This window comes from Oncorhynchus kisutch, linkage group LG21, assembly GCF_002021735.2.
Source record: "Oncorhynchus kisutch isolate 150728-3 linkage group LG21, Okis_V2, whole genome shotgun sequence".
NCBI lineage: Eukaryota > Metazoa > Chordata > Actinopteri > Salmoniformes > Salmonidae > Oncorhynchus > Oncorhynchus kisutch.
This window is the reverse complement of record NC_034194.2, coordinates 24,361,419-24,389,273: the sequence shown is the minus strand read 5'-3', so window position 1 is coordinate 24,389,273 and position 27,855 is coordinate 24,361,419. Positions and strand designations below refer to the sequence as shown.

The following is a 27,855-nucleotide window of genomic DNA, read 5'->3' as shown; positions in this document are numbered from 1 at the left end:
GCGCAGCACGCTGCTGTCCTTCATTTTTTTGACGTTGCGCGCGGAATCCAGTGAACAGCTGAGTGAATAGCGTCACTTTACATACAAGCTGTATGTCTTTCGATATCTAGCTACCTCCAGAATTCGCCGATAAGCATTGCATAGCTAGCTACCAAAGTCACTTTTGTGGATATGTTTATTTAAAAACTTTGCCTGCTAATTTACCGACAGAGGTCTTCACAGGTAAGAATTTATTTGTTAGGAAACGTTAGCTAGTTAACGTTACCGGGTTGCTAGTTGGCTAGCTAATTCATAGAGAATGATGGAGGCCTCTAGTGGCCAAAATGCCATTTTAGTATTGTGGCAGCGCCTCCACCATGTTAATGTTGTCAACCGGGTGGGACTTCCATCTTCATTGGCTGGGCTCCTGGTAACCCTTTTGGAGTCATGTCCAATCAGGTTCATCAGGAGGGTTCAGCCAATCGTGAAGAATACAATAATCTACTTTAAATCTCACAAACACAAAGATGAGTCCTCTATCTATCTCTATGAGCTAATATTAGTAACTTACTAGCTAGCTAAGTGTAGCTAACGTTAGCTAGTTAGCAAAGAAGTTCTAGCTAGTTAACTGTTATTTCTAACGATGGTTTTCTAATGTCTGTGTTATACAGGTTGTCTAAGAAGATGTCTAAGAGGAAGAGCAACTCAATTGGAGAGAGCCCACACAAGAGAGTCAGACCCACAGAGGTTCATGATGAAGATAATGAAGTGGGTCCCAGCCAACCCCCTCTGCCACTAGGATCGCATACGGTATCTAAGTTAGCTACTGTACATTTAATTGATTTGAGACCCTTATAAGAGTAGACTGGAGTTGTCACTGTCAGTCTAGGGTTGTGCTCCTGTGCGGTATCCAGATTGTTATACCTTCATACAGTGCCGTTCCTGTACCAAAACAAGGGGCGCTATTTCTTTCCTGATGTATTTTTTTTTTTAACTAACAAATTTAGGCAGCAGGGATCTTGACCGTCTCAGCTGTAACCAAGACACTTGACCTTGCCATCTAGCTAACAAGTTAGCAAACTAAATGCATAGCTGCAGTCCTGATCTGGATCATTTATTTGGCACATCTTAGTTAACTTATAGTTTTTTATTTAACCTTTATTTAACTTTATTAGTTATAAGCAGTGGCGTTGCACGGTGCCCCAAACTAAAATACCACGGTACAGTGCAGTCGGAAAGTATTTAGACCCCTTGACTTTTTCCACATTTGTTACGTTACAGCCTTATTCTAAAATTGATTAAATGTATTGTTTTCCTCAATCTACACAATACCCCATAATGACAAAGCAAGAACAGGTTTTTAGAAATGTATGTTTAAAAAACAAACAGGAAATGTACATTTACATAAGTATTTAGAACCTTTACTCAGTACTTTGTTGAAGCACCTTTGGCAGCGATTGCAGCCTCGAGTCTTCTTGGGTATGGCGCTGCAAGCTTGGCACACCTGTATTTAGGGAGTTTCTCCCATTCTTCTCTGCAGATCCTCTCAAGCTCTGTCAGTTTCGATGGGGAGCGTCGCCGCAAAGCTATTTTCAGGTCTCCAGAGATGTTCGTTTGGGTTCAAGTCTGGACTCCGGCTGGGCCATTCAAGGACATTCAGAGACTTGTCCCGAAGCCACTCCTGTGTTGTTTTGGCTGTGTGCTTAGGGTCGTTTCTCCTGTTGGAAGGTGAACCTTCGCCCCAGTCTGAGGTCCTGAGCACTGTCAGAGTTTCATCAAGGATCTCTCAGTACTTTGCTCCGTTCATCTTTGCCTCGATCTTGACTAGTCTCCCAGTCCCTGCCGCTGAAAAACATTCCCACAGCATGATGCTTCCACCACCATGCTGCACCATAGGGATGGAGCCAGGTTTCCTCCAAACGTGACGTTTGGCACTCAGGCCAAAGAGTTCAATCTTGGTTTCATCAGACCAGTGAATCTTGTTTGTCATGGTCAGAAAGTCCTAGGTGCCTTTTGGCAAACTCTAAAGCTGGCTTTCATATGCCTTTTACTGGAACTCTCTCATAGTGACCAGCGGGTTCTTGGTCACCTCCCTGACCAAGGCCCTTCTCCCCTGTTTGCTCAGTTTTGACAGGTGGCCAGCTCTATGAAGAGTCTTGTTGGTTCCAAACTTCTTCCATTTAAGAATGATGGTCACTGTGTTCTTGGGGACCTTCAATGCTGCAGAAATGTTTTGGTACCCTTCCTCAGATCTGTGCCTTGACACAATCCTGTCTCGGAGCTCTATGGACAATTCCTTTGACCTCATCGTTTGATTTCTGCTCTGACATGCACAGTCAACTGTGAGACCTTATATAGACAGGTGTGTGCCTTTCCAAATCATGTCCAACCAATTGAATTTACCACAGGTAGACTCCAATCAAGTTGTAGAAACATCTCAAGGATGATCAATGGAAACAGGATGCACCTGAGCTCAATTTCCAGTCTCATAGCAAGGGTTCTGAATACTTATGTAAATAAGGTATTTCTGGGTATTATTTTTAATAAATGTGCAATAATTACAAAAAACAGTTTTCGCTTTTTCATTATGGGGTATTGTGTGTAGATTGAGGAATTGTTTTAATTTAACCCCTTTTAGAATAGGGCTGTAACATAACAAAATGTTTAAAAAGGGGAAGGGGTCTGAATACTTTCCGAATGCACTGTATATACTGTATACTGCCCAAGACTAGTTGTAATTTATTGTTGTGATTTGAAATATGTCAGGCAAATTGAGCCTATTTCATTCTCAATTTGCCTGACATATTTCAGTCACAACAGCAGGAGTGACAACATTGACAGTCTGCAGAATCTGCTATTATATATTTTATTAAAAGGGAAATAATCAATGACCTGATGTAACTGAAACACTACTGTGCCTCCATATTAAAACATTACTGTTACATCTTTGCTTTGTCTTGTCGCAGACTGTTGGAGAGGTGGGCATAGTGGAGAGCATCTCCCTGAAGAACTTTATGTGCCACTCTCTGCTGGGACCATTTGCGTTTGGGTCCAATGTCAACTTTGTCGTCGGCAACAATGGAAGTGAGTTCCACCACTTCTTCCTGACTCTTAAAAAAAAAAAAACTGATTTTTTTACTCTCAAGATGGTTTAATTGTTGACTGATTATAGATTGTTTGTATAGTGTCTCCACCTGTTACTCTTATCGCATGTTTTTTTCAGTATTGATCCAATGATGATGCTCTAAGATTTCAGTGCTGTGGTTCTGTTTCTGATATTGTGTTTCTAAACGACGGACAGGTGGAAAGAGTGCTGTCCTCACAGCTCTTATGGTGGGCCTGGGAGGGAAAGCTACAACCACAAACAGAGGGTCCTCCCTGAAGGGATTTGTGAAAGAAGGAGAGAGGTACTCGTGTTCCCTGATTGTATTTACACACTCCCTTGTCTTTGGGGACTATTTCTGCCAGATGTCTGTTGGAAGCATGGTCACTTACCTCGGGCAGTAAACCTTTGTAAATGGAGATTAGTGTTAACATACATCTGGCATCCTTGCAAGAGGAACTATTATTTCCCTTAGGAATTTCCATACAATAAAACGTGTCGCAAGAGATTCAAGAGTTTGTGACAAACCCTAAATGTCAGTGGCTACAGACTTCCCGCTCCCTAATGTGTTAACTATGCCATCTGCCCCATTTTTAATAATGCATGTGAAAGTGCCAAGTTTATCCTACTGTCATATTTGAGTAATATTGCAACCCGTTTGTGTCACTCTGCTCTCCCAGTTCAGCTGACGTCTCCATAACACTGCGTAACAAGGGCAGGGATGCCTACAAGCCAGAAGTGTTCGGCCAGGCTATCATAGTAGACCTCAAGATAACCCGTGAGGGCATGAGGACCTACAAGCTCAAGAGCAAAGCAGGTAATTAATGTAGTAAGAATGTATGGATTAACACTCTGTAAATGGGCCCTTCATTCAAACACGCCTATGGATCTGAGATATGTGCCTGACACTTTAGTGCAAAACACCCTTTAAAATCAATCTACATAGTTTATTCTGGATCTTAACATTAGGCTATATTTCAAAAAGTGATTCACTGAGCAGTAGATGCAGTATGAGCACATAAGAATGTACTTTGTCTTGCAGGTCATCTTGTGTCTGCGAAGAAGGATGAACTTTTGGCCATTCTGGATCACTTTAACATCCAGGTACTTCAACTTCTGTTGACCACCTGCAAGACTGTATGAAAAGATTGGAAACACTGTTGCTGTGATAAATAACTATTGATTTATTTTGTATAATCATTATTTTCCAAAGGTGGATAACCCTGTATCTATGCTAACTCAAGAGATGAGCAAGCACTTTCTGCACTCCAAAGGAGAAGGGGATAAGTACAGAGTCAGTTTGATATACTTGAATTTTTTCATTTATGAAATTCTGTATTTGGGGAGGACATGGTGTAAATTAAGGTAATAGCTTGCATCTTGCCAGCCTTGGTTGCAGGTATCAAATCTCTGTAACGTCTTATTTCTGCATTCACAGGAAGTGGTTAAATGTCAGTCTGGTTTTCAGTGTCAAATAGCATGAGGGTGAAAGAGCTCAATGTAGGCCTACCTTTTAGGATTGTTCTTACCTTGTTAGTGACTAAGTGTTTTGTTTTTCTTCCTCAGTTTTTTATGAAAGCCACACAGCTTGAGCAGATGAAAGAGGATTACACCTATATCATAACGACTAAAAATGTCACTCTAGACACTGTGGAGAAACACGAGGAGGTACGAATCCACTTGGCATATGTGCGGTGTGTTATGATATCACCCATCCAAAGTCCCTTAAATGCTTTTATCCAATCAGCCATGCGGCATGTAGTCCCATAGTGGGTTTATTTTTTATTGTTGAAAGATTACAGGGGCTTATAAAGCTGGAATTCAAGCTCTGATGTGCAAAGTCTTGTCCATGAACAACCAAGAGATCTTAATGGAGTTGTTATAAAGTAGCACTTTTTAAGTGTGAATCATTCTGTTTCAGTGTCTGGAGGGGTTAAAGAGGAAGTACCTGGAGAAAGAGGACCGGGTCAAAAGCCTGGCCTCGCTGGACGACATGCACAGTAAACTGGAGGAGCTGAAGAATCAGATGGCTTGGGCTCTGGTGAGGGGAAGCAGCATACCTTCAAAATATGAATCGAAAAGTGTATTTATATTATTTGTTTATTTATCAGGGGTCATGCACAACAGATACATTGTAGCAGATTTAGCTAACCAGCTAAATGCATAATCTGATGTAAAATCTCTTTTGCTATGTCCTGCGCCAGGTGTCTGAGATGGAGAAAGAGGTGAAGCCCATGAGAGAGAAGCTCCAATCAGAGGAGAGGTCCACCATCAAATACGACCAGAAAGTAGACGAGTGGAAGGTAACTAACATCACCCTCTTATTTTTACAGCCATAAGAATTTGGTGTGTTTCCTTCACATTCAGGAAAAATGCAGCTATTACTTAAGTTCAAAGTGACTATTTCCCCATGCTTGTTATTGCTGACGATTGTTCTTTATGACCTCACCTCCTGTCCAGGCCAAGGTGGTGGAGGCGGAGAAGAAGTACAAGGGTATCCGGGAGCAACTGGAGGCCATCACTGTGAGGGTGCAGCAGCTTGAGCCACAGAGTGCTGAGCTGAAGAACGAGGCTCAGAGCAGAAGCAAGGCCTTCAACACAGCCCAGGTGAGAGAACAGTGATGAGTGTTACTATACCCCAGAGTCTTCTAAATACCAGGGGTTTAGCAAGTGACAGAGATAAGGCTTAATATCATTAACCATTACATCTCCATAATCATAACTGCAGCACAATGGAAAAACTACAGCTTCCAGCTCAGATCTCAACGCTAACTATATATGTGAGAGCTCGATAACGAGGAGCTCTTTTCTAGTTCACTAGTTGTTGATTCATCTTAGTGGTGTCTCTCTTACAGGCCAGTGTACACAGATTCAAGACCAACCTGAGAGACCTGGAGAAGGACAAGGATCAGCTCTCCAGGAGAATTAATGAACTCAAGTTGAGGTAGTGCCTCGGATCCTTTCCTACCTCTTTTTCAGTTTCAAGATACAACTTTTATTGTCATGGGAAAAGTCATTGAATGTTTACCACAGACAAACGGGATTTCTTTCCCTTTTTTCTCCTTTCTGCCTCCCACAGTATCAGCCAGACGTCTGGTGCGGAGACCCAGGTGCGTGTTGAGCGCATGGAGAAGCTGCAGACAGACCTGGACACTCTGAACTTCCAGGACTCTACCCTAGGTCAGCAGATGGAACAGTTCCAGCAGGCTGTGTCCCGGGCCAAGGACGAGCTGGAAAAGATGATGTAGGCACTGGAAACTCCATTATATACAGGCCTGTATATAAGACTTGGCTGTACAACGCACACACACACACACTAGTGTCATCATAGGAGTCTGGAGCCATGCCACATGGTTAACAGGGCTTATGAAATACTCTCAGGGTGTTGTCTAATGTAAACGTTATGTGACAGCCATATCAGAAGTAGGAATATTATTTTGTATTTATACAGTTGAAGTCGGAAGTTTACATGCACTTGGGTTGGAGTCATTAAAACTCGTTTTTCAACCACTCCACAAATGTCTTGTTAACAAACTATAGTTTTGGCAAGTTGGTTAGGACATCTACTTTGTGCATGACACAAGTAATTTTTCCAACAATTGTTTACAGACAGATTATTTTACTTATAATTCACTGTATCACAATTCCAGTGGGTCAGAAGTTTACATACACTAAGTTGACTGTGTCTTTAAACAGCTTGGAAAATTCCAGAAAATTATGTCATGGCTTTAGAAGCTTCTGACATAATTTGAATCATTTGGAGGTGAACCTGTGGATGTATTTCAAGGCCTACCTTCAAAATCATTGGGAACATGGGAAAATCAAAAGAAATCAGCCAAGACCTCAGGAAAAAAAATTGTAGACCTCCACAGGTCTGGTTCATCCTTGGGAGCAATTTCCAAATGCCTGAAGGTACCACGTTCATCTGTACTAACAATAGTACACAAGTATGAACACCATGGGACCACACAGCCGTCATATCGCTTAGAAAGGAGATGCGTTCTGTCTCCTAGAGATGAACGTACTTTGGTGCGAAAAGTGCAAATCAATCCCAGAACAACAGCAAAGGACCTTGTGAAGATGCTGGAGGAAACGGGTACAAAGTATCTATATCCACAGTAAAACGAGTTCTATATCGACATAACCTGAAAGGCCTCTCAGCAAGGAAGAAGCAACTGCTCAAAAACCGCCATAAGGAAAGCCAGACTACGGTTTGCAAATCAAATCAAAAATCGATTTTATTTGTCGCATGCGCCGAATACAACAGGTGTAGGTAGACCTTACAGTGAAATGCTTACTTACAGGCTCTAACCAATAGTGCAAAAAAAGTATTAGGTGAACAATGGGTAAGTAAAGAAATAAAACAACGGTAAAAAGCCCGGCTATATACAATATCGAGGCTATAAAAGTAGCAAGGCTACATACAGGCACCGGTTAGTCAGGCTGAGGTAGTATGTACATGTAGAAATGGTTAAAGTGACTATGCATATATGATGAACAGAGAGTAGCAGTAGCGTAAAAGAGGGGTTGCCGGGTGGCGTGACACAATTCAGATGTCCCGGTTAGCCAATGTGCGGGAGCACTGGTTGGTCGGCCCAAATGAGGTCGTATGTACATGAATGTATAGTTAAAGTGACTTTGCATATGATAAACAGAGTAGCAGCAGCATAAATGGGGGGATTGGTTGGAGGGAGCACACAATGTAAATAGTCCGGGTAGCCATTTGATTACCTGTTCAGGAGTCTTATGGCTTGGAGGTAAAAACTATTGAGTAGCCTTTTTGTCCTAGACTTGGCACTCCGGTACCACTTGCCATGCGGTAGTAGAGAGAACATTCTATGACTGGGGTGGCTGTGGCCTTCCTCTGAGGTCCTGGATGGCAGGCAGCTTAGCCCCAGTGATGTACTGGGCCGTACGCACTACCCTCTGTAGTGCCTTGCGATCAGGGGCCGAGCAATTGCCGTACCAGGCAGTGATGCAACCAGTGATGCTCTTGATGTTGCAGCTGTTGAACCTAGTGAGGACCTCAGGACCCATGCCAAATCTTTTTAATTTCCTGAGGGGGAATAGGCTTTGTCGTGCCCTCTTCACGACTGTCTTGGCGTGTTTGGACCAATCTAGTTTGTTGTTGATGTGGACACCAAGGAACTTGAAGCTCTCAACCTGCTCCACTACAGCCCCGCCGATGAGAATGGGGGCATGCTCGGTCCTTCTTTTCCTGTAGTCCACAATCATCTCCTTAATCTTGGTTACTTTGAGGGATAGGTTGTTATTCTGGCACCACCCGGCCAGGTCTCTGACCTCCCTATAGGCTGTCTCGTCGTTGTCGGTGATCAGGCCTACCACTGTTGTGTCATCTGCAAACTTAATGATGGTGTTGGAGTCGTGCCTGGCCATGCAGTCGTGGGTGAACAGGGAGTACTGGAGGGGGCTGAGCACGCACTCCTGGGGAGCTCTAGTGTTGAGGATCAGCATGGCAGATGTGTTCCTACCTACCCTCACCACCTGTGGGTGGCCCGTCAGGAAGTCCAGGATCTAGTTGCAGAGGGAAGTGTTTAGTCCCAGGATCCTTAGCTTAGTGATGAGCTTGGTGTTGGTGTCCTTAGCTTAGTGATGAGCTTGGTACTCTGGTGTTGAACGCTGAGCTGTAGTCAATGAGTAGCATTCTCACATAAGTGTTCCTTTTGTCCAGGTGGGGAAGGGCAGTGTGGAGTGCAATAGAGATTGCATCATCTGTGGATCTGTTTGGGCGGTATGCAAATTGGAGTGGGTCTAGGGTTTCTGGGATAATGGTGTTGATGTGAGCCATTACCAACCTTTCAAAGCAGTTCATGGCTTCGGACGTGAGTGCTACGGGTCTGTAGTCATTTAGGCAGGTTGCTGTTAGGGTTTGTTTCTTTTGTATCATCATTGGTGAAATTAGCATTATGCCGGTATATTTAATTAAATCATTCAAAACCCTTTATTAATGCAATTGCAGACAGAAGTTGACAATCAGGAACATAGCACGCATGTTTCCGAGTAAGTTCTGCATCAAACAAAAGGTCTCAAGTTGTTTTATTAAACCGAAGTCCCACCTTAGTGATGTCACTGACTACGTCATTACCTTTTTACTCCTGAGACCAAAACCCTGCATCCATAGCTATACAAACATAGTTTCAGTGTTTATCTAAAAGCTAGGCAATAAATGTCCCCTCCCTAAAGTTGATTTATTGTGGAATGTCTAACTAGTCTCTTATCTCCCACACTCCCCTGCAGAGTTTTGTCTCAGTCACACAGACAGGGAGACCGAGAACAACTGTGGAAAATTTCTCTTAACTATATAATGAATATATTTTTTTTTAATCTATAGTCTAGGACCCTATAAATGTAAGGAGGGAGGGGTCTTATAACCCCTCTCCTTCTATTCATATAACATAAGCATAATCAATTATTCTAATACATCAAACATCTGTACAGTCCCAAATCATGACAGCTAGGTGAATCCTGACATTGCCTTTGTGTTCTTAGGCACAGGGACTATGGTGGTCTGCTTGAAACATGTTGATATTACAGACTCAATCAGGGACATGTTGAAAATGTCAGTGAAGACACATGCCAGTTGGTCAGCACATACAACTGCATATGGGGACAAAGATTGTACTTTTTGGAGTAGTGTCCTCTGGTCTGATGAAACAAAAATAGAACTGTTTGGCCATAATGACCATTGTTATGAACACCATCCCAACCGTGAAGCACGGTGGTGGCAGCATCATGTTGTGGGGGTGCTTTGCTGCAGGAGGTACTGGTGCACTTCACAAAATAGATGGCATCATGAGGTAGGAAAATTATGTGGATTTAGTGAAGCAAAATCTGAAGACATCAATCAGCAAGTTAAAGCTTGGTCGCAAATGGGTCTTCCAAATAGACAATGACACAAAGCATACTTCCAAAGCTGTGGCAAAATAGCTTAAGTCAACAAAGTCAAGTTATTGGAGTGGCCATCACAAAGCCCTGACCTCAAGCCTATAGACAATTTGTGGGCAGAACTGAAAAAGTGTGTGCGAGCAAGGAGGCCTACAAACCTGACTCGGTTACACCAGCTCTGTCAGGAGGAATGGGCCAAAATTCACCCAACTTATTGTGGAAGGCTTCCCAAAATGTTTGACCCAAGTTAAACAATTTAAAGGCAATGCTACCAAATACTAATTGAGTGTATTTAAACTTCTGACCCACTGGGAATGTGATGAAAGAAATAAAAGCTGAAATAAATTATTCCCTCTCCTAATTTTCTGACATTTTGCATTCTTAAAATAAAGTGGTGATCCTAACTGACATAAGACAGGCAATTTTTACTAGGATTAAATCTCAGGAATTGTGAAACTGAGTTTATATGTATTTGGCTAAGGTGTATGTAAACTTCCGACTTCAACTGTATATACAGTACCAGTCAACAGTTTGGACAAACCTACTCATTCAAGGGTTTTTCTTTATTTTGACTATTTTCTACATTTGTAGAATAATATTGAAGACATCAAGACTATGAAACAACAGATATGGGATCATGTAGTAACCACAAAAGTGTTAAACAAATCAAAATATATTTTATATTGGATATTCTTCAAAGTAGCCACCCTTTGCCTTAATGAAAGCTTTGCACACTCTTGGCATTCTCTCAACCAGCTTCATGAGGAATGCTTTTCCAACAGTCTTGAAGGAGTGCTGAGCACTTGTTGGCTGCTTTTCTTTCACTCTGCGGTCCAACTCATCCCAAACCATCTCAATTGGTTTGAGGTCAGGTGATTGTGGAGGCCAGGTCATCTGATGCAGCTCTACATCACTCTCCTTGGTCAAATAGCCCATACACAGACTGGAGGTGTGTTTGGGGTCATTGTCCTGTTGAAAAACAAATGATGGTCCCACTAAGCGCAAACCATATGGGATGGCGTATCGCTGCAGAATGCTGTGGTAGCCATGTTGGTGTGCCATGAACTCAAAATAAATCACTGACAGTATCACCAGCAAAGCACCATCACACCTCCATGCTTCATGGTGGGAACCACACATGCAGAGATCATCCGTTCACCTACTCTGTGTCTCACAAAAACACGTCAGTTGGAACCAAAAATCTCACATTTGGACTCATCAGACCAAATGACAGATTTCCACCGGTCTAATGTCCATTGCTCGTGTTTCTTGGCCCAAGCAAGTCTCTTCTTCTTATTGGTGTCCTTTAGTAGTGGTTTCTTTGCAGCAATTCGACCATGAAGGCCTGGTTCACGCAGTCTCCTCTGAACAGTCGATGTTGAGATGTGTCTGTTTCTTGAACTCTGAAGTATTTATTTGGGCTGCAATTTCTGAGGCTGGTAACTAATGAACTTATCCTCTGCAGCAGAGGTAACTCTGGGTCTTCCTTTCCTGTGGCGGTCCTCATGAGAGCCAGTTTCATCATAGCACTTGATGGTTTTTGTGACTGCACTTGAAGAAACGTTCAAAGTTCTTAAAATGTTCCTAATTGACTGACCTTCATGTCTTAAAGTAATGATGAACTGTTGTTTCTCTTTGCTTATTTGTGCTGTAATATGGACTTAGCCCTATTTGGTAAAAGACCATCTTCTGTATACCACCCCTACCTTGTCACAACACAACTGATTGGCTCAAATGCATTAAAAAGGAAATAAATTCCACAAATGAACTTTTAACAAGGCACACCTGTTAATTGAAATGCATTCCAGGTGAAATATAAGATTTAGATTTTTTTTTACACTTTTTTTTTGTTTGGTTACTATATGATTCCATATGTGTTATTTCATAGTTTTGATGTCGGTTGCTGGACAGAATCCCCTAACTGACAAGGTAAAATTTGTCGTTCTGCCCCTGAGCAAAGCATTTAACCCACTGTTCCCCGGGAGCCGAAGACGTGGATCAGCCGTCTTAAGGAAGCCCTCTGCACCGCTCTGATTCAGAGGGGTTGGGTTAATTGTGGAAGACATTTCTACGATGTAGAAAATAGTCCAAATAAATTAAAAAAATTGTATGTGTGTGTACATACATACATACATACATACATACAAACACATGTATGTATGTATGTATAACCCTGTGTGTGTTTGTCTCTGTTTCTCAGGCGAGAGGAGGAGGATCTGAAGAGGTCTATGGAGGCCATCAGGAGGAAGTTGCAGACCATGGAGGGCAGCCGCTCCGACCGCCTGCGCCGCTTCGGGGAGAAGATGCCCGCGCTGCTCGCCGCCATCGAGGATGCCGACAGGAAGGGCCAGTTCAGGAAGAAACCAGTGGGGCCGCTGGGTAAGACGTGTGTGTGTGTGTGTGTGTATTTCCATGCAAGCGAAAACTCTTATCTTACGCTTCATTATCCTTTCTGGATGTTATGCTTATTTGTGTAACCTTGTCATTGGTTAAAATAAAGCTCTTTCCAATGTCCTCTCTCTCCCGATGTGCCCCATACAGGGTACTGTATCCGTCTGAAGGACCATGAGCAGGCCCTGGCCGTGGAGAAATGTCTTGGGAGCCTGATGGTGGCCTTCACCTGTGACAACCACGAGGACGAGAAGTTGCTGCAGGGCCTTATGAGAGGGTACTACCAGGGGGGTAGGAGACCCCAGATCATCACCTGCCAGTTCTTCAACAGGGTCCATGACACCAGTAGGCGGTATGGCTGTTGGCTACCTACCACACCTGGTTTCAGGCTAGCTAGGCTTATTTGTACCTTCTAAAGGTTCATTTTGTTCTCTGTAACCACCATGTTTTCTGTCGTGTGTGTGTGTCAGGGCTGTGAACCACCCTGACTACCCGTCAGTCCTACAGTCTCTGGAGATCGAGGACCCAGTGGTTGCCAACTGCCTCATCGACCAGAGGGGCATAGAGACCATTCTGATCATCAAGGTAGGGCCATGGAATCTACTGCCACCATAGTTAGTTCACTCAAATATCATGATGTCACCTTGGATTGCCCAGTAGTGACTGCAATTATGATTTTGTTTTCAGTGTCGCCCTCTTTAAGGGAGAGTTCACTCTTTTAAAGTTTGAGCCGATAATAAGCTAAAACTTTAAATACTTGAACTATCCCCATGTAACAACTAATTTGCATGCTAAAAACAACATGAATGAACTTCAAGCCACTTCCTGTAGAAAACAGTAGCCTTTAGGACAGAAGAACCATTTCTGTGGTTCTAACCCCTCTGTCTGTACCATGTAGAGTCCTGCAGAGGCCCGCAGAGTGATGCAGGGCAGGCAGCCCCCTAGAAACTGCTACCAGGCTTTCACCAAGGAGGGAGACCAGTGCTACAACAACCGCTACTACTCCAACGACCAGAGGAGGTGTGACTACCTTAGCAGAGACGTAGAGGAGGAGATCAGGTAATGTGTGTGTGAGACGTCCATTTGTTTTGAAAAGGTTTCTGCTGCTCTGTTTTTCTGAGTCAATTTAATTAAGTGGTTTACCTTTCTCCCTCTACCCCTTCTCTCAATATCTCCATGTATCTCACTCAGGCAGTTGCAGGAAGAGATGCAGAACAAGGAGGCCCACTTGGATCGGTTCAGCCAGCAGAAGCAGAGGGTGGAGGAGGACATCAGGAACAACAACAGTCTCCTGAAGAGGGCCTACGACGACAGGAAGAGGGCCAAGGTAAAAACACACGCACTTCTTAAGATATTAGTATCTTGCTCAAGCTGGCCTTTGTGACAAAACAGCATCTCTCTCCAGAGCCATACCATGGATCCAACTAGAAATTATTTTGGAGAGCACAATGGTTCACCTCTGATTAGTCTAGATGTCGACTTACTAGGTCACAACTCTCCTCTCCCCTTCTGCTCTCCTCCAGGATAAGTTCAGGAGACTGCAGCAGGAGATCAGTGACCTGCAGAACGTGGAGGAACCCCAGTCTGAGGACCTCAAGCCTCTGGTGGGTACACACATCTAGGCACAGGGACAATATTTTAACATTTAGTTTTAGCTAATGTCGTTCATGAACATCTCGTTACCTTGTTCTCTCTTTCGCATTCCAACTGATATGATATACACAAACTGATGCACTCACCTTCCACGACACACACACACTCTGGCCTTCAGGAGGAGGAGCTGGAGGAGATCAACAATAAGATTTCAGCAGGTCGTGCGGAGAGCGAGGAGGCCCGTAGAAAGATGGCCCAGCTGAAGGCTTCCTGGGAGGAGGTGGAGCAGAGGTACCGCCAGCACAAAGACTCCATCAGCACTGTGGCCGAGGAGGCCGAACCCATCAAGGTCAGTCACATCAATATGGACTTCAATTTCTATTAACACGGAGGGAAGTTTGGTGTGCAAACCAGGAATGAACCAGGAGAGTGAAAAGGACTTAGTGATAACCCATGTCCTCATTTTGTTCCATACAGGGTCTCCATAGACATAATCAATCACACACAGATTATTTTTTATTAAACCTTTATTTTGTTAGGCAAGTCAGTTAAGAACAAATTCTTATTTTCAATGACGGCCTAGGAACAGTGGGTTAACTGCCTGTTCAGGGGCAGAACGACAGATTTGTACCTTGTCAGCTTGGGGATTTGAACTTGCAACCTTTCGGTTACTAGTCTAACGCTCTAACCACTAGGCTACCTGGCCAAACAGAAAAGGTAAAGCCAATAGATGGCGATACATCTCTCCTTCCCCCTTGTTTTCTCAGGAGGAGCTGAGTAAGAGCGACCAGGATGTGGAGAAGAGCAAGCACCATAAGAAACACTACGAGGACAAACGCAAGGTCCACATCAACACCATACAGGCCCTGAAGGCCAGCCTGGATCTCAAGGAGCAGGAGCTCACGGTACGTCTAGCTATAATCAGGGCCATCTTCTGTGTATGTTGTCCCTTACTTCCTGTGTGTCCCTGCTTAATGTGTGTTCTTTGTTGTAACCCTCCTGTGTCCCAGGCTTCTGTAGTGAAGGCCACAGAGATCTGTCCAGAGCGGTCCGAGGTGCGCCGGACAGCCAGGAGTCTGGACAGCGAGATCAGCCGTCTGAAGCTGAAGATCAGCACCCAGCAGGACCAGCAAGGCGACCGCGAAGAGGTCATCAGGTAACCTCCAACACCCCTAACCTCTGACCCTTCACCCCACACAAACATTTAAGGGATGTTTCACTCAAAATACAACCTTTTTATTTATTTATTTTTTCACTTGCCTTGGTTTTTGTTGATTCCCTAAGAGTTCTTGGATGTATATTTTGGTTACTTTGGTATTGTTATATAGGGTGTTATATAGTTATATAGTATGTTATATAGTATGTTTTGACAAGATTTCCATATAATAGGGCTGTCCATATGAAAATGACTAATGGGTAAACTAAGGGCAGAAGGTAAATGTTGCTTGCCTTCCTCCCTCTTCTCCCATCCAGGCAATACCAAGAGGCCCTTGTGAACTACAGTAACATTAACCAGCAGGTGAAGTGCCTCAAGCGCTTCATCCAGGTCCTGTGTAAGATCATGGACGATAGACACCGAGTCTACACAGAGCTGAGGAGGTAGCTGGATCCACCATTTACTTCCTGTCTGTCAATAGAATATCAGCTCTGTTATTTGACACCACTCACTGTCTCATAAGAGATTACAGAACAGCTGGATGGTACTGCTAGCATCAACGGCTGTTATAGAGCTATGCAAAATAGTTATTGAATGACTGAAGGGAGGCCATCTCAATCTATCGATGTGGTGTTAGATTTAGCGGAAAAGCAAAGCTGTTGCGCTATGGATTTGTTTTTAAATAGTTTTCCTTCCCACTATGTATCTCTTTTTAGGTTTCTCTCAGTGCGTTGCAAGATGTACTTTGACTCCATGCTGTCACAGAGAGGCTATATAGGGAAGATGATGTTCGAGCACAAGAACGAAACCCTATCCATCTCAGTAAGAATACACTACGGTTTTAATGCACAGAAATACCTTTTCACATGTACCCTTCTTGAATGCAAAAGCAGTTATAGGTTATAAAAAAACTATGTATGCCTAATAATCAAGTTACCCTCACATTCCCCTGCTCCACCCCCCTTTCCCATTTGTCAATGTCTTTCTTTTACTCTTCTCTTTCTGCATCATTCTTTGTCTCTACCCATCTTCTCCCTCATCTTCCCTCCCTCTCTCAGGTCCAGCCAGGTGTGGGGGATAAGGCTGCTCTGAGTGACATGCGCTCTCTGTCTGGAGGAGAGCGCTCGTTCTCCACTGTCTGTTTCGTTCTCTCTCTCTGGGCCATCGCTGAGGCCCCCTTCCGCGCCCTCGATGAGTTTGACGTCTACATGGTAATGCCGCCATATCAGAAGGATGGATGAATGACTTAACCATTTTAAAATGCATATTAAAGGGATACTTCAGGATTTAGGCCATTAAGCATTTATTCCTACTGTTAGGTTCTGAACAAAGTCTAAACTCAAACGGACAACTAGGAAAAGCTCAAACCAAGTTTATTCAACCCACTGAGTTCTTCATCTGCAAAACACAACATACAAGTCACACAAGTATATATTTATAACTGTTGACTAGAAGTCACCTCCTTGTATGTCTAAGATAAGCAATTCATCCCTGTTCCTCCGGGTGATCTCTGGCCCCCATCCCAGAGGTTTCTTCTCTCTTCAACTGTTGACCTTATCTCGAGTTGAGTTCCACATCCCTTCTTGACCTAGTTCTACAGCAGCTGGCCTGTATTATCAGGAACTGATGCTCATTATTAATATTCAGCAACAACATGTTTGAACAGAGACACTTTCTCTCCTTCCCTTTGTCTCACTCAGTAACTTTCCATACACACAGTACCTATTCACCTTTCATTGACCCCTTACATACATGCTAAGTGATCAGTCCGTTCTAATATAGTGACCGGAATAAGTATATTTCAAGATAGAATCCAACACTACTTACCCAAAGTCAGACAAACTGCTGGATACCGTTTTTATGTCCCTGCGTGCAGTTTGAAGGAAGTTGAAGGTAGCATAAAAATGGTATTCATATGTTTGTCTGACTCTGGGTAAGTAGAAAAAAAGGCTTGCCGGCAATTGCCTGAATCCCGAAGTATCCCTTTGAGTTGCTTCAGTCAATTAAATACATTTCAAATATGAACTTACTTTTAATCTAAGCTCAGGTGTCTTCTGTAGCCTACACTGTGAGGACGGCTAAGATTGACACATTGTTCTTCATATTTTTGCTCTGTTATTTCAGTCAATCGTTCTGTTCTGTTGACACTGTCTGTCAGTAGATGTAACTGTCTTTTTAGGACATGGTGAACCGAAGGATATCCATGGACATGATGTTGAAAATCGCTTCTAGCCAACGTTACCGACAGTTCATATTCCTCACCCCACAGAGCATGAGGTATTGTAGCCTTCCATCACCCTCCTGTGTGGTATTTTGGTACAGCCGTGGTATTTCATTAAGCATCTCTGTTCTATTTTATAAACGGTGGTTTGAGCCCTGAATGCTTATTGGCTGACAGCCGTGGTATTTCAGACCGTATACCACAGGTATGACTAAACATTTATTTTTACTGCTCTAATTATGTTGGTAACAAGTTTATAATAGCAATAACGCACCTCAGGGCCAATATACCACATCTAAGGGCTGTATCCGGGCACTCCGCGTTGAGTCGTGCATAAGAACAGCCCTTTGCATTGGTATATTGGCCATGTACCACACCCCCCTGGGCCTTATTGCTTAATCTATATCATGGCTTTGCCTAATTATCTCTCATTTGCATATTCAATTTATCAAAAATAGTGTACTTAAAATAAATGTCTTGGTTGGTGGTTGTGTTCCCTATAGCTCTCTCCCAGTCAACAACCTGATCCGGATCCTGCGGCTGAAAGACCCGGACCGTGGCCAGACGGCTCTTCCCTTTGGACAGAGGAATGAGGAAGAGGAAGAGGAGGAGTGAGAAAGAGGTCAACCTGAGACTGTTTTACAAAGTCCTCACTAAATGATGTGGATGTGTTTGTGATTCACATTTCTTCTAAGTTAAGTGTTTTGTAATTGTTAAAATTCTAGACACAAAAATAATGACCTAGTTTGCATTTATTTATGCTGCTATTGCTAAAGTTACAGTGTTGCAATGTTTTACCAAACACTATTTCTGTAAATGCTTTTTTCTTTTCTAACTTTGTACCGACTTAATTTTGTTATGAGGAATAGCACATTTTGATACTTTGTATGGCAAGACAGAGATTTGAGAAGTCTTTAATGAGCTTTTCCAGTGATTAACAGAAGCTCAACCTGTTATATTTGTGCAGATTTTATTGTTAGAACAATTGTCATGTTTGCTAGATTGTTTCAGTCGATCGTTCTGTTTCTGCAGACAATTTAACAAAATAAAATGATACTTTTGTTAGGATTTGAAATGACCTTGTCATTGTCTAGATAAGTTTGATACATTTATATCCATTGCTTGACTGTACAATAATTGTCAGTACAGTTAAATTTACAAAACTAGTTTTGTACAGTTGTGTTTTTAATGGTTAGTCCTGAGTGTTTTAGATTCAAGGCAGATGAGGTATCCTACTGATTACTGACATCTCAAAGTGATAACTGTCCTTAACACAGGAAAATCTGAAATACAAGGCTGTTGGGGTAATTCCCTAGGGGTCATGGAAACGAGGCAGGGCCCGTACTTTGATGGGTGGGGCGGCGAGGCTCAGGCCCCCACAGGTGGAGATGTCCACGTCGTCAGCAGTCATCCCGATGGGGGGAAGGAAGGAAAAACGCTGCATGAGGGAGGTGTAGAAGAGGAAGAGCTCCATGCGGGCCAGAGTCTCGCCTACACACACTCTACGACCTGGGAGGAGAGATGGGCGGAGCAATTGGAGGATGAGTGAGTAAACTCACTTTTGCTTGGGACAATTCTACTAGTAGTACACAATGCAATCCTAAGCTATAGAATTACTACAACTGGTGAACATAAGGATGATGTCTGTTAAGACAATCAACAGTCGTACGTTCACAACCTGGCTTCTGTTACCTGCGGAGAAGGGCATGAAAGCCTCCCTCTTGACAAACTTGTCATCGACGTTGAGAAAGTGGTGAGGGTAGAAATCATCCGGCTTCTCCCAGTGAGCCTTATCACGGTGTACTGACCTCAGCAGTGGGATAATGTAGGTCCCCTACACACATACAATAATTTGAATGTGCCATTGTCAAGGAAAGGATGTTTGGTGCCGTATGGGGGACAGGTAGTATATTTCACTTTACCATAACTGTCTTGCTTAACTGTCTGGTTATTGTTGATTCACTAAAAGGTGCAGGTCAGTGTCTGCTAGTTAGTTGTGAGTGGGCCTGCCTTAGGTATGAAGAAGCCTTTGAGGCTGACGTCGGCTGTGGTCTCGTGGGGCAGGCCCATGGGCAGGATGTCAGCGAACCTCTGGGTCTCATGGATCACTGCGTCGGTGAAGGGCATCATCTGCCTGTGCTGGATCCTTGGCGTGGAACCACTAATCACCTTGTCTATCTCCTCATGGACCTTACCTGAGAGGACATAGGAAGTAGACTGAGTATAAGGAGGGCTTGTGAGATTTCACCTCTTTCTGTATTTTAATGCACCTTCTCTATTTGAAACATTTGCATGTCAATCCCAGTTTGTATGTTTGTTTCGTATTACACTTTATGCCGTGGAATGAGAAGGTGGTAGCTTTATGGTAGCCTATTTTTTACTTATTTTCCTCATTGATCCAAAATGGCTGGTGACATGTGGTTTCACTCACTCTGTATTTCAGGATACTTGATCATGAACGCCAAGGCCCAGGCCAGGGTGCTGGAGGTGGTTTCCGTCCCAGCCACAAACATGTTGGTGACGGAACACAGGAGGTTCCACTCATGGAAGTGGGAATAGGGATTATCCTTTTCCTAATAAATATATTTTAGTTGAGGAAAGGCATTAGGTATGGGACAAAACATGGGACCATTAGGAAGTGGGTTATGCTGTATTGTGGGAGTGGCAATTTCAAATCCCTTTCAGGCAAATCTGTAGCACATCTCTATCCCCCCTCAAAAAGGGTTTCCAAGTGCAAAAGGGCATTTTGACCCATAGTTGGTGTGACTGACATTGAGGCCTGGGTTCACCTCCTGCTGCTTGTTGAGGAATGTGTCGATGTAGCTACGGGAGTCATTCTCATCCAGGATCTGTCTGTGCTGGATGAAAATCTTCCTGAAGAAGGCCTTCAGGTTGTCCTGGTACGCCAGCACTCTGTGGTGAGGCCCTGGCAGCGGGTGGATCACTGGGTACATGTTATACAGCTGGAGAAACGAGCATGGGGGTTCATGTTTATATGTGAGAAATTCACTTCAGTTTTTTTACTTGTCAATGTTATGATTATAATGTGTATTGTGAGGGCATTTTCTGTTGAACCTTACTAATGCTTGTGTACTAAAATATCCATCTTTAAGCCTAGGCATTGGGCTTGAGATGGTTAAAGAAACTAACTCAGAAAAGAGCGTGTGTATTAGCAGAGAACTGTTCTAACTGTTCTGTGTGTGTAGTATGACCACATGATGTCTGGGAGCTCAGCCAAGAGTTGACAAAAACACATTGGTTAATCTTAGTTTAACTGGAGACAGGGCAAAGTGTTATGTTCTGCACACCCGTGATGGAGCTACTGTTCTGTTTGGAGCCTGTTCTGGGTGAAAGGTTCTTGTTTTGTGTTTGTGTGTGTGTGTGGGGGTAGGAAATATAGTGGGGCAAAAAAAGTATTTAGTCAGCCACCAATTGTGCAAGTTCTTCCACTTAAAAAGATGAGAGACGCCTGTAATTTTCATCATAGGTACACTTCAACTATGACAGACAAAATGAGAGAGAAAAAAATCCAGAAAATCACATTTGTAGGATTTTTTTTAATGAATTGATTTGCAAATTATGGTGGAAAATAAGTATTTGGTCACCTACAAACAAGCAATATTTCTGGCTCTCACAGACCTGTAACTTCTTCTTTAAGAGGCTCCTCTGTCCTCCACTCGTTACCTGTATTAATGGCATCTGTTTGAACTTGTTATCAGTATAAAATACACCTGTCCACAACCTCAAACAGTCACACTACAAACTCCACTATGACCAAGACCAAAGAGCTGTCAAAGGACACCAGAAACAAAATTGTAGACCTGCACCAGGCTGGGAAGACTGAATCTGCAATCGGTAAGCAGCTTGGTTTGAAGAAATCAACTGTGGGAGCAATTATTAGGAAATGGAAGACATATAAGACCACTGATAATCTCCCTCGATCTGGTGCTCCACGCAAGATCTCACCCCGTGGGGTCAAAATGATCCCAGAACCACACGGGGGGACCTAGTGAATGACCTGCAGAGAGCTGGGACCAAAGTAACAAAGCCTACCATCCGTAAAACACTACGCCGCCAGGGACTCAAATCCTGCAGTGCCAGACGTGTCCCCCTGCTTAAGCCAGTACATGTCCAGGCCTGTCTGAAGTTTGCTATGAGAAGAATGTCATATGGTCAGATGAAACCAAAATATAACTTTTTGGTAAAAACTCAACTCGTCGTGTTTGGAGGACAAAGAATGCTGAGTTGCATCCAAAGAACACCATACCTACTGTGAAGCATGGGGGTGGAAACATCATGCTTTGGGGCTGTTTTTCTGCAAAGGGACCAGGACGACTGATCCGTGTAAAGGAAAGAATGAATGGGGCCAAGTATTGTGATATTTTGAGTGAAAACCTCCTTCCATTAGCAAGGGTATTGAAGATGAAACGTGGCTGGGTCTTTCAGCATGACAATGATCCCAAACACACCGCCCGGGCAACGAAGGAGTGGCTTCGTAAGAAGCATTTCAAGGTCCTGGAGTGGCCTAGCCAGTCTACAGATCTCAACCCCATAGAAAATCTTTGGAGGGAGTTGAAAGTCTGTGTTGCCCAGCAACAGCCCCAAAACATCACTGCTCTAGAGGAGATCTGCATGGAGGAATGGGCCAAAATACCAGCAACAGTGTGTGAAAACCTTGTGAAGACTTACAGAAAACGTTTGACCTCTGTCATTGCCAACAAAGGGTATATAACAAAGTATTGAGATAAACTTTTGTTATTGACCAAATACTTATTTTCCACCATAATTTGCAAATAGATTCTTTAAAAATCCTACAATGTGATTTTCTGGATTTCTTTTTCTAATTTTGTCTGTCATAGTTGAAGTGTACCTATGATGAAAATTACAGGCCTCTCTCATCTTTTTAATTGGGAGAACTTGCACAATTGGTGGCTGACTAAATACTTTTTTGCCCCACTGTACATAATTTGGGAAAACATTCAAAGGCTCTTGCTTGCCAAACTTGGGGGAACCGTTGAGCTACTGTTAGAGGAAGTATGTCTGGAGTGACTTACTGTCACTTTGGCACCTACTGTATTGTCCTCACTCAGTTACGACAAACTGAAACAACCTTTTAATTATCGTCTGTACCCTGTAACCCAGTTTCGTCTCTCCTTCTGTACACACATAAGATCACGTTTTTCTCAAAAGCTTGCATAAGATCGTTTGCCTATATAAGGCTTCTGTACTCTTTGTACAGCAGGCTCTCCATTTCACCTGCTTTCACGTGGGTGGTGCGACCAGCCTCAATGTTTTTAATAAAAGTAATTCCTTGATTGATTGACTTTTCCTCTCCTCATTATTAGTTAATGGCAGAATTTCCACCACAGTATCCAGCATTTTAATACCTCTATGGAAAGGAACAACAAATATCCCAAATACTGTCATGTAGTATCATACCTGAATGAACGGTGAACTGGTCAGCCTGAAGCTTTCATAGTTCATTTCCAAGAGCTTAATAAAGATTGGGTCATCATACTCCATCCTGTGGCCCATGATCAGAGAGACGATGATGTTGGACGCTGCCGCATTCAGAGGAATGGTGGTCTGGAAGCCATCACCTGGCTCAGTCACAATAGTTTCATAAAAACACATGAATTAATGTCAATCAAATCAAAGTTAATTCATTCAATGATCTGCTGAAGTTTTCTTTATTGTTCTATGTGTAGCATTTTGTGTGACAGTTGAATAATCCATGTATTTGTAGTTTTATCTTCAGATCCAATATGGCCTCACCGTTATGAGCTGCAAAGCTATTTACAAGGTTTTCTGACTCTTCGATGATTTTCTCCTCTATGTTCCTCTTTCCCATTCCCAAATCCCTGAGCACCGTCAGAGTGAACCTCCGAATGGTCCTCCAGGAGTCCCCATGGCCGAATATGATTCCTGTTTTGACGGGGAGAAAACAACATTGTCAGAATGTCACAGATTAACTGTTATTATAAGGAATAATTGTAGGTACCTAAAGTATTCCTTTGCTTTTTATGTGGACCTGTAGGTTTGTTGTGGGATGGATTTTACCCAGCAGTTATCCACTTAAAATGCCATGCCACTACGTTAAGATAAAAGACATTGCTTGTGACTGTAAACTGCCATTGTCAACACTGAACAGTTGACATAAAAACATGACTGCGCCTAGAATCAAGACCGATAATGTGGTTCATGATTATTAAAGAGATTTTGGTCAGTCGAGGTTGGCCTGTACCGTTTCCTCTGGTGATCTGTTTGAATACTGGGATGTCTGGCCGCTCAGCAAATTGATCAGCCTGAGTGACCAAGGCCTCCTTCACCATCTCATAGCCACACAGAACCACGGTCTTACGCAAGCCCATCTGAATGCTGAACACGGGTCCAAACTTGTCCTTCATCTGGGGAGAAAAGAGGGGGTGAAGAGAGAGGGAACACAAATATCACAATGTCCCATGGGAATGAGATATATCATTATAATGTGTTTCCTTTTTGTCCTACTATCTCTGTTAAAATGTAACAAACTCATATTCGAGGCACGCAAGCAACAACATGTTCCAGTATGCACCAGTTCCGTGGAGATTTTGTACATCCTTAGAGACAAACATACAGTTAATAAGCTGCTCCATTCGGGATTGCCTAAACAGGAATTTAGTGACGGGAGTAGTGGAGAGTACATTTAGGACAAAGATGGATAGATATGAAGTGGTCAAGAACTCTTGAGAGTTCAAGCAAAGCACCTGGGTTAAATTGTTCCAACAATTGTTTACAGACAGATTATTTCACTTCTCACTGTATCACAATTCCAGCGGGTCAGAGGTTTACCAACACTAAGTTTGACTGTGCCTTTAAACAGCTTGGAAAATTCCTGACATCATTTGAGTCATTTGGAGGTGTACCTGTGAATGTATTTCAAGGCCTACCTTCTGTCTCCTAGAGATTAACGTACTTTGGTGCGAAAAGTGCAAATCAATCCCAGAACAACAGCAAAGGACCTTGTGAAGATGCTAGAGGAAATAGTTACAAAAGTATCTATATCAACAGTAAAACGAGTCCTATATCGACATAACCTGAAAGGCCACTCAGCAAGGAAGAAGACACTGCTCCAAACCGGCATAAAAAAGCCAGACTACGGTTTGCAACTGCACATGGGGACAAAGATCGTACTTTTTGGAGGAATGTCCTCTTGTCTGATGAAACAAAAATAGAACTGTTTGGCCATAATGACCAATGTTATGTTTGGAGGAAAAAGGGGGAAGATGGGAAGCTGAAAATCCCAATCCCAACTGTGAAGCACGGAAGTGGTAGCATCATGTTGTGGGAGTGCTTTGCTGCAGGAGGGACTGGTGCACTTCACAAAATAGATGGCATCATGAGGTAGGAATTATGTTGATATATTGAAGCAACATCAGGAATTTAAAGCTTGGTCGCAAATGGGTCTTCTGAATGGACAATGACCCCAAGCATTCTTCCAAAGTTGTGGCAAAATGGCTTAAGGACAACAAAGTCAAGGTATTGGAGTAGCCATCACAAAGCCCTGACCTCAATCCTATATCAAATTTGTGGGCAGAACTGAAAAAGCTTGTGCGAGCAAGGAGGCCTACAAACCTGACTCGGTTACACCAGATCTGTCAGGAGGAACGGGCCAAAATTCACCCAACTTATTGTGGGAAGCTTGTGGAAGGCTGCCCAAAACATCTGACCAAAGTTAAACAATTTAAATGCAATGTCACCAAATACTAATTGAGTGTATGTAAACTTCTGACCCATTCTCTCTACTATTATTCTGACATTTCACGATCTTAAAATAAAGTGGTGATCCTAAATGACCTAAGACAGGGAATTTTTACTAGGATTAAATGTCAGGAATTGTGAAAAACTGAGTTTAAATGTATTTGGCTATGGTGTATGTAAACTTCCGACTTCAACTGTACATGGGCTCGGGAAGAGGTGACTCGGCAGTTTTCGGAGGCTCCCGGGGGAACTCAGGTAACCTCTAGTTCTCTCGGCAACAGCGCCGTCAGCGACTTCCGGGATAACTCAGAGGCGAGGTGGAATCATTGGACGAACGAGTGAAATTAAATCTCCTCTCCTTCCTGCATTCCCGTAATCGCCCATCGATCCAAATGGTCAAGGTGATGAGTGAGTCGAGATCTGTCTATAGTTCCCGGGCAGCAAGCTCGTCCTTTACTTCCTCTGATACTCCATGCAGGAACATGTCGAACAGTGCTTCCGGGTTACAAGCACTCTCAGCTGTCAACGTGCGGAAATCTACTGCATAGTCTTTAACACTGCGGGAGCCTTGCCGAAGCTGGAGTTACTTCCCAGAAGCCTCTCTTCCGGACAATGGAGCATCAAAAACATTCCTCACCTCTGCCACAAACTCCTCCAGACTGAAGCATATTGCCGACTGTTGTTCCCATACTGCCGTCGCCCAGGCGAGGACCCTCCCGGACATCAGCGTGATGAGGTACACTATCTTAGAGTGGTCCGAGGGGAAGGAGGAGGGCTGCAGCTGGATGATGAGGGAACACTGAGCGAAAAACGCCCGGCAGGTGCCCGACTCTCCATCGATGCGCTCCGGGGGAGGTAAGCAGGGTTCCTGGGAAGACGGGGTGGCCGGGGAGGCGCCGCTACTAACAGCTGGGCTACTGAAGGGCTAGGAGGTTACTGTCGTGGTAGGGTGCCTAACAGACAACCCACGGAATTGCTCCTGCAATGTGTTCAATGCTTGGTCGTAGCGTTCGGTCAAGGTCTGGAACCCTTCCATAAGACCACGAAGCAACTCCTGCCTTCCAATGTTGGCTCCTTGGGAGGAGATGGCGTTGCGGAGCTTGTCCGAGTCTGCTGGGTCAGTCATGGCCAGATCGTACTATCACATTTCAGGTATGACCCAGATGCAGACAGTGTCGAAGTAACAAAAGTTCTAATACAGGGGCAGGCAAACGACAGGTCAAAGGCCGGCAGGGGTCAATAATCCAGTGAGGTGAGGCAAGGTACAGAACGGCAGGCAGACTCAGGGTCAGTGCAGGCAGAATGGTCAAAACCGGGAATGACTAGAAAACAGGAGCAAGAAACAGGCAGGAGCAGGGAAACACACGCTGGTAGGTTTCACGAACAAAACGAACTGGCAACAGACAAACAGAGAACACAGGTAAAAATACACAGGGGATAATGGGGAAGATGGGCGACACCTGGAGGGTGGAGACAAGCACAAAGACAGTTGAAACAGATCAGGGTGTGACACTGATTGGGTCTTTGTAGAGGGGTTCTTACCTCCATCAAGGTCTGATAGGGTCTTTTCTAAAGGGGTTCTTACCTCGATCAAGGTCTGATAGGGTCTTACCTCGATCAAGGTCTGATAGGGTCTTTATAGAAGGGTTTGTACCTCCATCAAGGTCTGATAGGGTCTTTTATAGAGGGGTTCTTACCTCCATCATGGTTTGGTAGGGTCTCTTCAGGTCCAGGTTGAAGGTGTTCCCCAGCAGCGGTAGACCTCTGGGGCCTGGAGGGAAATTCTTAGGGTTTGTGTTTCGATTGATGATGAAAAGGAGGATGATTAAATTCAGGGTAATAAACATAACGGACATGCCACTTAGAGAAAATAATTCTAGAACAGACATATTTTGTTTTTAATCGTTTTTTTCTGACTCAATTTGGGATGTCTTTGAAATAAATATTGTTAGAGGCCGTAGTTCATAGTCATTCCAGGAATGCTACTGTATCCGTTGTTCCTTTGAAACCTCCTGCAAAAACATAAAGAAGAGATTGCATTAAAATACTGGCCAGGGTAAAAGTTTCTCTCTATGGACAGTATTTGGAAGTAAGTCGATTGGGCCTCTCATGAAGAATGAGGACTGCTTTTCAGGAATTTACACAGCGCATAAAATGCCAACTTTGGGAATCTTTATTTCAAGTTATGATGTTTGTGTTTATATTAATTGTGTATGTTACAGATCAAATCCAACAAATATTGATTTTTGCCACATGAAAATTGGCATAATACCCACGTCTGATACTGCTGTAGAAAAAATATCTAATAATTTATACACTGATTTCTTTTGTTTATGTCTCACTGTTAAAGTGGACTTGTTTACTTGTATAAATCTTTCACGTAGTTCTCTTGAACGGACTATGGGCACATTCATGAAAAAACATTCACTCGCCATGAAAGAACTACACTACTTTTATTTGTCTGACATGTCCTTTCCCATGTTCATTCTGCAATAGAAAACATTGATCATATCATGAAACATTATGAGGCTTAATAATTAAAGCAATTTGCAAGAATAAATATCCTACCTGAAGGAAATGAGAGTTGTTGTGTCCTCTCCTTGCTCCTGAGGCTTCAGTTCACGGTTTTCCAGAACTGTATTGTTAGACTCGCTGACACCAGCTCTCAAAGTCACAGCTGTGTAGTCATGTAGATCGCGCGCCAACCAGTCTTTAATTATTCTATAAACGTACTTACCACCAGGGTCATATTTCCACTAAACCACC

The 27,855-nt window shown here is 43.3% G+C and overlaps 2 protein-coding genes across 5 annotated transcripts; one reads left to right on the top strand and one right to left on the bottom strand.

Annotated features, from left to right (window-relative positions):
- The first annotated feature begins 23 nt into the window (after positions 1-23).
- On the top strand, positions 24-18,417 carry si:dkey-119f1.1 (Structural maintenance of chromosomes protein 6-like). 3 transcript variants are annotated; one of them, XM_020454889.2, is made up of 27 exons: positions 24-222; positions 651-789; positions 2,946-3,063; positions 3,281-3,386; positions 3,763-3,899; positions 4,125-4,186; positions 4,296-4,376; positions 4,649-4,750; positions 5,004-5,123; positions 5,287-5,385; positions 5,543-5,689; positions 5,938-6,026; positions 6,162-6,326; positions 12,189-12,367; positions 12,530-12,731; positions 12,850-12,964; positions 13,278-13,438; positions 13,571-13,706; positions 13,903-13,983; positions 14,151-14,321; positions 14,740-14,877; positions 14,983-15,128; positions 15,446-15,571; positions 15,845-15,950; positions 16,187-16,339; positions 17,308-17,405; positions 17,853-18,417. In XM_020454889.2, exons 2-27 carry the CDS (start codon positions 664-666, stop codon positions 17,962-17,964), a joined length of 3,276 nt encoding a protein of 1,091 aa, XP_020310478.1. In that variant the 5' UTR covers positions 24-222; positions 651-663; the 3' UTR covers positions 17,965-18,417. The 3 variants fall into 3 exon arrangements, with proteins under 3 accessions (XP_020310478.1, XP_031656775.1, XP_031656776.1); XM_031800915.1 differs by having other exon boundaries at positions 70-222; positions 14,740-15,128; XM_031800916.1 differs by having other exon boundaries at positions 73-222; positions 651-747; positions 14,740-15,128.
- LOC109866301 (cytochrome P450 2K6) lies at positions 16,485-27,855 on the bottom strand. 2 transcript variants are annotated; one of them, XM_020454894.2, is made up of 10 exons: positions 27,658-27,855; positions 26,787-27,101; positions 23,594-23,756; positions 23,125-23,274; positions 22,789-22,949; positions 20,139-20,312; positions 19,781-19,922; positions 19,360-19,544; positions 19,042-19,183; positions 16,485-18,858 (listed from the first exon to the last, which is right to left on the bottom strand). In XM_020454894.2, the coding sequence occupies exons 2-10, from the start codon at positions 26,976-26,978 to the stop codon at positions 18,662-18,664; spliced, it is 1,506 nt and encodes a 501-aa protein (XP_020310483.1). In that variant the 5' UTR covers positions 26,979-27,101; positions 27,658-27,855; the 3' UTR covers positions 16,485-18,661. The 2 variants fall into 2 exon arrangements, with proteins under 2 accessions (XP_020310483.1, XP_020310480.1); XM_020454891.2 differs by having other exon boundaries at positions 18,248-18,858; positions 20,121-20,312; positions 27,658-27,802.